Raw genomic sequence first — 10973 nt, 5'->3', positions numbered from 1 at the left:
AATAAAACACAAGTTTTCAAAGTGTGTCTTTTAAAACCTGTATATATTGGGGCTGTGGAACTATCTCAGTTGTGCAAACATGAAGACCTGAATCAGCCATCACAATCCACATTTGAAAAAGCCCAGTTTGGGATTTCTACAGATTTCTAATCCTACTTCTGATAGTGAGGGACAGGTAACTCACCCCTTGGGTTCCCTGGCCAGTCGGCCTAGCATACTCAGCAAGTTCCAGGACAATGAGAGAGCCTGAGAAAGAAAAAATGGGTTATACCTGAAGAATGACGCTCCAGGTTATCCTCTGGCTGCCATGTGTGTCCACATACACAAGTGAACAAGAAGATACACAAAATCACATATATATGTGTGTAATGTATATGTGTATATGTGTATGTATGTATATATATATATATCAGTATGAATTGTGATGTTTTGATACAAGTATACATTGTCAAGTGATTAAGTTGAGCTAACTGTTGTAGTTAATATTAATTGGGGGTTTCTATCCCACCTAAAATTCAATTCCCAAATAAAAGACACAAAACATTTATATTTATAATTAACAATAAAAATAGCTGGGCAGATATCAACCCTCAAAGTTATTTTGTCTACTTCCCTGTCAATAACCCTGAGTTATAAGTTGTCCTGTTCCTTCTGCGCCATTCTTACTTCGACTAGCTGGTCCCCATGGCCATGCTCTCAAGATTCATCCACCCATCGTGGTGTCTCCTTCTCTCTTCACCTCTCTCCTCCTCCTACTCTCCTTCAGACCGCAAGCCTGGCAACTGAAGCTCCGCCCACCTCTCTTCTGCCCAGCTATAGGCTGAAGGCATCTTTATTCAACCAATCGTTTTAAATTAAGACCGAGGTTACACAGCATCACTTGGTGAACATGAGGATCTCCTCATCCCTGGGGGCAATCAGGCCTTGGGGACCAGTATTAAGCATTATAAGACATGGCAACAGATCCACCCTCAACAGCTAACTACTAAATCCTTCTATTCCCTGCTGACTTCTTGAGGAACTGAGATCCATGACTTCCCCATTTTCTATTTCCCACATTAGGTGGAGGATATCTCTACAGTTCTGCCTCCCCTTAATAAATGGGGTCAACCTCAGCAGGTCTCAGCCATAGTTGTGAGCAGGAAGCAGTATCTTGGGAATAAAATGTGGGCACATATTCCAAAGGTTCCCCTAAGATCCTAATACGCAGATGGTGTTTGAAAGCCCCTGGTTTCACCACAGCTATTTTTGTCTTCTTGCCTATTGGTGCTACCTCACCCAAAACTGGAGAGTGAACGTATTCCTAGGAGTGGACTTTGGACTGGCTGCCTGAAACTAAATCCTGGCTCCCTCACATTCTGGTTGTGATTCTGTAACTTTCGGAAGAGTACTGTCTTCTCCACAGCCCCTTCTCAGCCCTTCCAGTCAGAATCGATCTCTCTGCTTCTTCATAACACGTTCTGTTTCTGTTATAGTGCTGGGCTGGTATTTGGTGAGCTCTCAGAGTTAGTGAAAAGAATTACCACATTGCACATGATCTTGTCCGTTCTGCGCATGCACAGCTACGATAAAGAACTCTTTGAGGGCAATGCTTGTATATCATCCGTCTTGTATACCATATGGTGTTGCATGCATTTCACTACTCAGTGAGTTTGGAATCTATAGGGAAACTTACTTTAATTGAATTTTAGAGAAATTGCATCAGTCAAACACAATGTTTAGTGTTGTTTTCAAATATTGCCAAGGACACCATTCAGTGCTGCCCCTCCTCCTCCCAGCAGGGAGGCTTTCTGACTTTGTTACAGGGGAACTGGTGTAATGATAGATTTCCATAGCTACCACTACAAACTATCTCACCTTGCCAAGTCTGACAGCCTGACATAGGGCCTGGTGTTAGGAAACGATATGATACAGACAAGCAGTCCAAGAAGGGACAATAAACGCCACACACAATTTGCTTCATACGCATTCTTGATCCTAAGGGTAGCTGAATTCCAATGCATACAAATCAAATCTTATTTTAGCAGCCCTTATCGAAAAACCCCTTAGTAATTCTCTTTTTCTAAAAGCAAATGTATGCAATTTGGTTATTTTGCTTAGATTTATTGATTCTACTGAGATTCCTGAGCCATGAATGACTTGCCTGTGTGCTTTATTATTTATTTATCAATTTTAAGCATAGTCTTACTAAGGTAGACTCTGGATAGCAGCTTCCAAAACCCCAGATAGAATGACATCACCGTGATGTCGTGTGCATTTATTGTCCCTCACTACCAAGTCCAAATTATGCATGTCCCAGAATTGGAAGAGAACTGAAAGAAGGAAAAAAAAAAAAAGCAGGCCAGATTCTATTAGTCACTGACTGTGCCAACAGCCCTAGGCACCCAGCTGGGTGAGAGGACATATTAAGTGTTTTGACTATGCCTTTCTTTACCCGCGGGGAAATGACAAGAGAGGTACACTTAGTGACAGAAGTGGGGTACAGGTTGGTCATTGTATGCAAAGCCGGACTCTCCACTTAAAAAAAAAAAAAAAAAAAAAAACTCAATCCCGGGCTCTCTCCAAAACGTGACCCACTTGTCCTGAGGCCCCACCCTCGGGCGGGTTCTTGAACAGGGAGCCACCTCTGATTGGTTAGATCGCGGTGATGGGCGTGCAGGGCAGCGTTGGAGAAGCCGAGCTCTAAACTTCCGGAAGCGGCGGTTAACACGGCGCGGGCGGTTGATCTGAAGGTCTTCGGGGCTGTTCAGCGGCTCCTGGGGAAGCCCCCGAAAGTCGAGCGTCCGCCTCTCGGATCATCCAAGTGTCAGTGGAAGGGATTGCGGGCCGCATGGGGATAGGCTGGATGGCGGCTTCAGGGCTGCAAGGGTAACGGGGTGAGCAGGCCAAGGCTCCCCGACCCGGGGCTTGCGTTTACACCCACTCACTCCTTGCAGTTCCGGGACCCTGAGGTTCCGGAGAGGCCCCCATGGCGTTGGGGGACAGGTGCAGCCCTTTCTTAGGATGATGTCTCACCTTGCTGTCTCTGACAGGTTTGAGCATGGCAGAAGGGGACACCTTGGTCTCAGTGGATTACGAAATTTTTGGAAAGGTTCAAGGGGTGTTTTTCCGCAAGTACACTCAGGTATGTGGCCTATAGGCTTAAGTGTCGGGGCGCATCACTAAGTGATGGACAGGAGGCCTGGTTCTGACCAATGGGAACTGGGAGAGTGGGAAGGGAGCCCCTGGACACTCTCCTGATGGAGAATGCCGCTAGCGCACCCTGTTGTACTGTCACCAAGCCAAGACGCTTTTATAAAAGGCTGCCATCAAGATAGAGAGGTGGCATTAGGTGGACCGATCACAGAGTAACTTTCATAATCGCCCATCATACCTACAAGTTTATTCCCCCAACTTCCTCTCAACACCTCAATTTTTTTCCCCCATCATGGGACTCAGGGACATTGGCATGCTTAGCAAGCAAGCACGCACTGTACCAGCTAACAGCAAACTTGGCATGCTCTACCTCTGTTTCCCCATCACTAATCTCTCCAGTGCGTAAGGGCAATCTCAATTTCCCTTCTGCCTTCAGCAGAGTTGCCTTTCTGCTCACTCACACCCTGATGGATGTGACAGAGTGTATCTTCTTGAGAGACGCTTCATTGTTTTAGTTCAGGTATAAAGTATTTAAAACAACTCAAGTCATACAAGTACTGTTCTTCAGTCACCATAGAAGTAAAGTACAAGTAAATAACAAAAAGAGAACTGTCGTTAGCTACCATTCCATTTGGAAGATAATATTCCAAATTATGTGGAGTAGCACGTTTTTCTTAAATTATGGTAGAATGTATGTACTGAAAAACCTTACTATTTTAACCATTTGAAAACACAAAATTCAGTAATCTTAAGTACATTCATACATTCTTGTCTTATCACCAAGGAACAGTTGAAGAACCAACCCCACACATACACTTTCTTCTTTATCTTGAAAGACTGAAGCTCTACCCACCAGCTCCTGTCTTCTCCTCCACCAGCCCCTGGTGGCCATGATCCTGCACACTCAAGTATGCATATGTATGTCGGAGTCTGAGGACCACTTACGGGAGTCACCTCTCTCCTTCTGCCATGTAGATTTCAGAGATCAAACTTGCTTGGTGGCAAGTGGGCCATCTTGCTGGCTCTCTATAGACTTGACTGCTCTAGCTAGCTCGTGGGTAGACTCATAAAGTACCTGCCCTTCTGTGGCTGCCTTCCTTCACTAGCATGCTGCCCTCAGTGATGTGTAGATTCATCCACATGTCCTGAGTCAGAACTTCTTTCCTTTTTAAGGCTGAGTAACATGCTGTACAGTCTCAGGGTGGTTTTGATTTGCCTTTACCTAATGAATAATGATTATCTTTGTGTTTATTGGCATGTAAAAGATATATGTTTGGAGAACTTTCTATTCAAATCCTTGTCCTGTAAATCGAGTTCTTTTTCTTTTTCTTTTTTTTCATGTATGTATTGACACCTCTTTCTCTACTCCAGATGCTAAGTCTCTGACTCTTACCTTTTCTTTTTTGAGTTTGAGTCTCCTTAGCCCAGGCTGGCCTGGGACCTAAGAGCTATCCACATGCTACTCTCTATCTTCTGAGTGCTGGGTTTGAAGGTGTATGCTACCATGCTTAGCACTAGTTCTCTTTTTAAAAACATGTGTTTATGTGTACGTCTGTGTGACCGACTACGGGAGTGTATGGCAGAGTATGTGTGCGTGCCTCCAGAGGCAAGGAGAGGGTGAAGATCCCCTGGAGTTGGGGTTCCAGGCAGTTGTGAGCCACTTAATGTGGGTTCTGGAAGAGCAAGTGCTCCTCCCCACTGAGCATCTCTGCAGCAGCCCCTGCCTGGACATTAGTCTCTTAGCCTGCCCGATGCCGACAGGTCTTCCATTTCGGAGAGTTCCTTTTTCTTGGTAAGGTTCTTTCAGGCACCAAAGGTTTTCATTTTGCTTGTTTGAGAAAGTCTCACTGTATAGCCCAGGCTGGTTTCAGACTCTTGGTGTTCCTCCCAAATGCTGGGATTACACAGACATTACCACTATGCCCAGTGGAAGGATTTTCTTTTGAACTCCCAATTTTGCTTTTTTTTTTTTTTTTTTTTTGAGGGAGGGAGGGGATGTGGGAACTGTACTTACAGTGTTGTGATTTGTCCTTTTAGTGATTTAAGGTCCTGAAGAGCCACACCTATGTTTCTTCCCTAAATGAAACATCTATATATAAAATTATACATATATTATATATTATATTATATATAAAAATTGAAATGAAACATTTATATATAAAATTATACGTATATTATATATTGTATTATAAATGTTTCATTTCAATTTTTTCTTTTGAGGTCGGGTCTCACTATTGTACCCAGGCTGGTCCTGAGCTCATTTTAGTGCCCATACCCTCCTTCTCCAGCCTGCAAGAATGTGCACCACCATGCCAAACCTTCTAAGAATGACTTATATATAAATACACACACATACATACATGCATGCATACATACATACATATGGGGGGACTGTGTAAGCAGAAATGTTTTCATTGGATTTGTGTGTGTGTGTGTGTGTGTGTGTGTGTGTGTGTGTGTACATGCACGTAGATGTCAGAGGACAACTTGTGGGAGTTACTCCTCTCCTCTCCTTCCACTCTATCCTGGGAATCTAACTCAGGTCACCAGACTTGGTGGCAAGTAGCTCTTCCTGCTGTGCCATCTTGCTGGCCAAGGAAACTGGTTTATGATAATGGTGTTAGCATATAGGAATTTCCTTTCAAAGAAGTCTATTGTAATTTCACTTTCTTCATTGTTTTGTTAATTTTTCCTGGGGAGACATGAATAAATGTCTGTTCACCCTCTCTAGAGTACCAAGAACAGACCAAGCAAATGATTCCACGCAAGGGTAGCTTGGTAACTAGTGAGTTTTAATTTTGATCAAACATGAACAACTTACAGGCAGCAACAGCATATGAAGTTCCTGCCCTCCCCCATCCTTAACACGGTATAGAATGTCAGGGAGGGTTAGGGTGCAGTCGCTGTTTATGCCGACTACTGAGCTGTGCTGAGGCCCCTTAGAACTGCTTTGTGATCCTCCTCTCCAAGGATGGAATGCTATTGGGTCGAATATGAGGGGCTTCTCCAGTAATCATAACTGCTATGCTTCTAAGCCCAGAGAACAGAGTTCTCCAGCACCTGGATATTCAAATCTGAATGTGAATCACCAAGCAGTATTATGATATCTTTTAAAAGCAAGAGCAGAGCCAGGCAGTGGTGGTGCACGCCTTTAATCCCAACACTTGGGAGGCAGAGGTAGTCGAATTTCTGAGTTCGAGGCCAGCCTGGTCTACAGAGTGAGTTCCAGGACAACCAGGGCTACACAGAGAAACCCTGTCTCAAAAAACCAAAAAAAAAAAAAAAAAAAAAAAAGAGAGAGAGAGAGAAAGAGTAGAATTTAGCACCCAGATAAAACCTGTTGGAATTCCCATCCATCAAGGGGTCAAAATTTGGAGTGTTCACAGGAATCCAGGTCCATTGCATTTCAAATTAGAGATTTATTTGACTGATAGAACCTCCTGCTCAGAACTGCACTGTCATGCTGACAGCTGCTCACCATCGGTGGTGATTTCATAGCCGGGGTGAAGCACAAGGGTACAGTTACACAGCCTGCTAAATGGGATGTCTAACTCAGAGTGCCCTCTCCGCCATTGTCTTATACGCCTCTCCTTTGGCACTCAACAACACACACTGTAGGCAGACCCTGCTTTTCTCCATGTCTTAGTATCCCATCCCTGAGACTGTTACTTAATGGAAATGTTTTTGTTCACTATGCAAACATGTCTGCTTTGAATGTAACTGCTTGGATGGATGCTCCGTCCAGTTCCTCCTCAAAACATTTTTTTTTTTTTTTTGTACATAATGCTTTCCTTGGCTTACTCGAGCAGTTTCCCACATTTGCCGGGGTATGCTGGCAACTGCACATGCAATCATGTCAGCCCCCGTATGCTTTTGTAATCCAACCGCTTCTATTATAGATCAACAACGATATAATATCCTAATTATAATTTATGAAACAATAAAACTAACTCCAGTACATCACTGTCTTTCCTAAATGCTCACTTCTGCCACAACTTAATGAACACTGGGGAGGAAAAAAAACACACAGCAGTTGCTCTTCATAAGCATGTGCAACTTTATTGTTTTTATTAACTAATTTTTACATTTTTTTATTGGTATTTTGCCTGCCTGTATGTGTGTATGAGGGTGTCAGGTCCCCTGGAACTGGAGTTACAAATGGTTTTGAGCTGTCATGTGGATACTGTGAATTGAACCCAGGTCCTCTGGAAGAACAACTAGTGTTCTTAACCACTGAGCCGTCTCTCCTGCTCCCATGTGAACTTTAAAGACACTGTGATTACTTATTAGATGAGAGAAACAAAACGCTAGGAAAAGGTTTGGAAAGGTGGCTGGCATGAGATTCTCCTTCAGTGATGAGCTTTATTGGGAGAACTTTGTGACCAAGGGTGTCTGCGGGGAGGCCTTGAGGTAGGAGAGCATTAATTCATCCCATCAGGCAACATGGCAGGGCTTAAAGGCTTTCGTTTTAAACTTGGAGAAGAATGGGAAGATGGTTCAATGGGTGTCACCAAGACTGGTGGACTGAGCTCAATCCCCAGGACACACATGGTGTAAGGAAGGAATAGACCTCTGCAGGCAGTCCTCTGACCTCCATACTTTTGCTAAGGTATGCGTGCCCCACCCCTATAAGTGTAAGAGTAATTAAAAAGGAGGAGCATCATTAAGAAAGTTAACTTAGGGGCCTGCGTAGACAGCTCAGCCGCCCATACTGTTGTTCTTCCAAAGCATCCGAGTTTAGGTCCCAGAACACATATGGTTCATAACCAACTCTAATTCTGGCTCCAGGGCACCTGGCACTGCCCTCTTCTGGACTCTGTGGGTACCAGCACTCACACAGTCACATGCCACACCCCCTCTGTGTATACACAGTTGTCTCAGTTTCATTGCTGTGAAGAGACATTATGACCAAGACAACTCTTATAAGGACAACATTTAATTGGGGCTGGCTTACAGTTTCAGAGGTTCAGTCCATTATCATTATGGCAGGAAGCATGGCAGTGCGCAGGCAGACGTGGTGCTGGAGAGGTAGCTGAGAGTTCTACATCTTCATCCAAAGGCAGTAGGAGACTACAGTGTCTCATACTGGGCAGAGCTTGAGCTCAGAGCCCCACCTCCTCAGTGACACACTTCCTCCAACTTGACCACACCTAATAGTGCCACTTCCTTGGGCCAAGCTTATCCAAATCAACACAATGGTAAAAAATACTTTTTTCTTTCTTTCTTTCTTTCTTTCTTTCTTTCTTTCTTTCTTTCTTTCTTTCTTTCTTTCTTTCTTTCTTTTTTTTTTTTTGAAAAAAGAGAAACAGGCACCACGGTCATGACAGGAGTAGAAAGAATGCCCACAAGAGACGGAGCCTTCAGTGAAATCCCCCAAACAAAGGGAAATATCTGACTCTTATGTTCTTTCAATCTTAGAGTTTGTCAGTAAGTTATTTTTAGTGATTTAGCTTAGAACAGCCTACAGGATACAGAGCATTGAGGACCAGGTACTGGATAGAGCCGTATATTGGGGGCTACGAGTTATGAGGCTGTACACATAGCACGGCTTCTTAGCTCTTGGTCCAGAGACAGCTTCAGCAGGGACCTGGCCTGATTTCTCCGGGCTGCCAATCTGGTCTCTTTCAGAGCGTTGCGGGTCGTCCACGGGCAGGCCCATGATCTGACAAGGAAGCAAGTGGAAACCTGATAGCTGGGGAGCCTCCTGAACCCTGAGTGTTCAGAGGCTCCCCAGCTGCATCCCTTCTCCCCCAAGTGTGACAGAAAGTGGGCTTTGGGCACAATGTAAACACGTTGGGTTAGAGTTCCTCCACAGTAAAAACAATGCTTGTGTTGCCCAGGAAATTGTGAAATACTGTGTAATGATCTTTAAAGATACAATGGATCCCTTCATCTGGATTTGTTTAGGTGTGGTCCTCGCTAAAGGCTAAGGGGAGGGTCAAGTAACTTGAAACTTTTTCTGTTTAATACACCCACTAGACTGCTGATTAGGAGAAGAGAAAATGAGGGTTGTGGGTATAGTTTAGAGCGAGAGTGTTGGCCTGCCTCAGGAACGTGTATGAGACCCTAGGTGAATCCCCAGGACTGTGAAACCAATCTAAAACTCAGGGTCTCCCCACCTCACTTTATTTGGCAAGGCCTGATGCTGCACACTCATGATCCCAGTACTCAGAAGGCAGAGGCAGGGCAATGGCTGGAAGATCAGGGCTAAGCTGGTCTACATGATGAGTTCTATCTAAGCCAGCCAAGGCTACATGATGAGACTGTCTTAAAGAAAGAAAAGGAATGAACAAGCTGTAAGCACTGGGAAATCATTCTGAAGGCATCTTAGGGGGCTCACTCTAGCGCTTAACCACAACTACTGAGCAATGGAAAATGCTAAAGAATTCAAATGCTGAGTTTCGTAGAATTTTTTAAAAAGTGTGTGTGGGGGGGAATAGAATCAAGTGGCTAAATACCAGCCATGAGATCCCCTTTGGTGTCTGTTTTGATTTTTCTGGACAGTGTCAAATTAGCTTCAGTGGTTTGATTCCAGGCCAGGATGCTGGCCACAGATTCTGTCTCACTTGGTCCTGTGCAGTCTCACCCACCGGACCTCTCTCTCTCTCTCTCTTTTCTTCCTTTAGGCTGAGGGTAAAAAGCTAGGTTTGGTAGGCTGGGTTCAGAACACCAACCGGGGCACGGTGCAAGGGCAACTGCAAGGCCCCATCTCCAAGGTGCGCTTCATGCAGGAGTGGCTGGAGACCAGAGGAAGTCCCAAGTCCCACATTGACAGAGCAAACTTCAACAATGAGAAAGTCATCTCAAACCTGGATTACTCAGACTTCCAAATTGTAAAATAATGACACGAATTTTAATTCGTTTTCAAAATAATCTCACTCCTTTTTTATCACTAGATAAAAAAATAGAACTATTCTGTGCTCGGTATTAGAATTTGTTAGTAAGTTATTTTGGTTGCATGTTTGAAAAGTTACCACGTATTACATGTATGATGAAATACAAATGTGTACAATTCTAACCAATAAAAACACATTAGAACCTTATGCTTACATTGCCCTTTTTTTTTTTCCTTTTAATCCTTAGTGACTCCTTAGGGCAACATGATGAATTTGTTATTGTGAGAGGAAGATTTTGAGGTAGTTTAACAAGGTTTGAAAGAGAAGTAACTTTGTCATTTCTTTAAATTGTTTACACAGGAGACTTCATGTGTAGTAAGAGCAAACGCCACCAGGTTAGGTTGTTACATGTTCAAATGATGTGCTGCACTAATTACTTTTGGTTTTCAATCCTTTGGAACATCTACTGTCACTCCTTTTCCAAGGATTATAAATTCAGATAAAGTAGTTATGGGCTGGATAGCACCTCCCCTCATTTGCATACCTAAGCTACTCTAACCCAAGGGCCAATCCCAGTGGACGGCTGATTCAGAAGTGTTTATGCACCGAAGTCCACGTGAAGACCGACAGCCACACCCAAGAAGGAATCCTGGCCTAATCTCCTGCTTGTCCCTGAACAGGAAAGAAAACAAAACAAATAAAAACCCCTGGCTACTTAAGCCACCCAGCCTGTGGCCTTTTGTCATGAAGCCCTGGCAAACTAAACAATAATCAGAAGTTTGCTTCATTGGCTCCACAAGTCTGATTTGGTTTGGTTAGTAATTAAATATATACTTATTTTAAAATTTGTCGTAAGTTCCTTTAAAGGGAGGAGGGATTTGCTCCCTGTGGAGATGGCTCAGCAGTTAAGAGCCCTGGTGGCTGGGCTGCTGAGATGGCTCAGTGAGTAAAAGCATCAACTGCTCTTCCAAAAGTCCTGAGTTCAAATCCCAGCAACCACAT

The 10973-nt window shown here is 43.9% G+C and overlaps 1 protein-coding gene across 4 annotated transcripts in view; it reads left to right on the top strand.

The window, feature by feature from the left end:
* The window catches only part of Acyp1 (acylphosphatase 1), a 13482-nt gene extending 3304 nt beyond the window's left edge, over positions 1 to 10178 (top strand). Inside the window, exons 1-3 of one of the 4 annotated variants that reach the window (XM_021202394.2) lie at positions 2686 to 2805; positions 3033 to 3124; positions 9762 to 10178. In XM_021202394.2, coding sequence (XP_021058053.1) covers positions 3041 to 3124; positions 9762 to 9977 — 300 coding nt within the window. In that variant the 5' untranslated portion in view covers positions 2686 to 2805; positions 3033 to 3040 and the 3' untranslated portion in view covers positions 9978 to 10178. Of the gene's footprint in view, positions 1 to 2685; positions 2877 to 3032; positions 3125 to 3971; positions 4206 to 9761 lie in introns of those variants that run through there. The other 3 variants (XM_029540951.1, XM_029540950.1, XM_029540949.1) reach the window with 3 other exon arrangements.
* Positions 10179 to 10973: the final 795 nt, after the last annotated feature.

Source organism: Mus pahari, chromosome 7 (genome assembly GCF_900095145.1).
Source record: "Mus pahari chromosome 7, PAHARI_EIJ_v1.1, whole genome shotgun sequence".
In the NCBI taxonomy this organism is placed as follows: domain Eukaryota; kingdom Metazoa; phylum Chordata; class Mammalia; order Rodentia; family Muridae; genus Mus; species Mus pahari.
The sequence above is the reverse complement of the archived record's forward strand: the minus strand, read 5'-3'. Positions and strand labels throughout refer to the sequence as shown.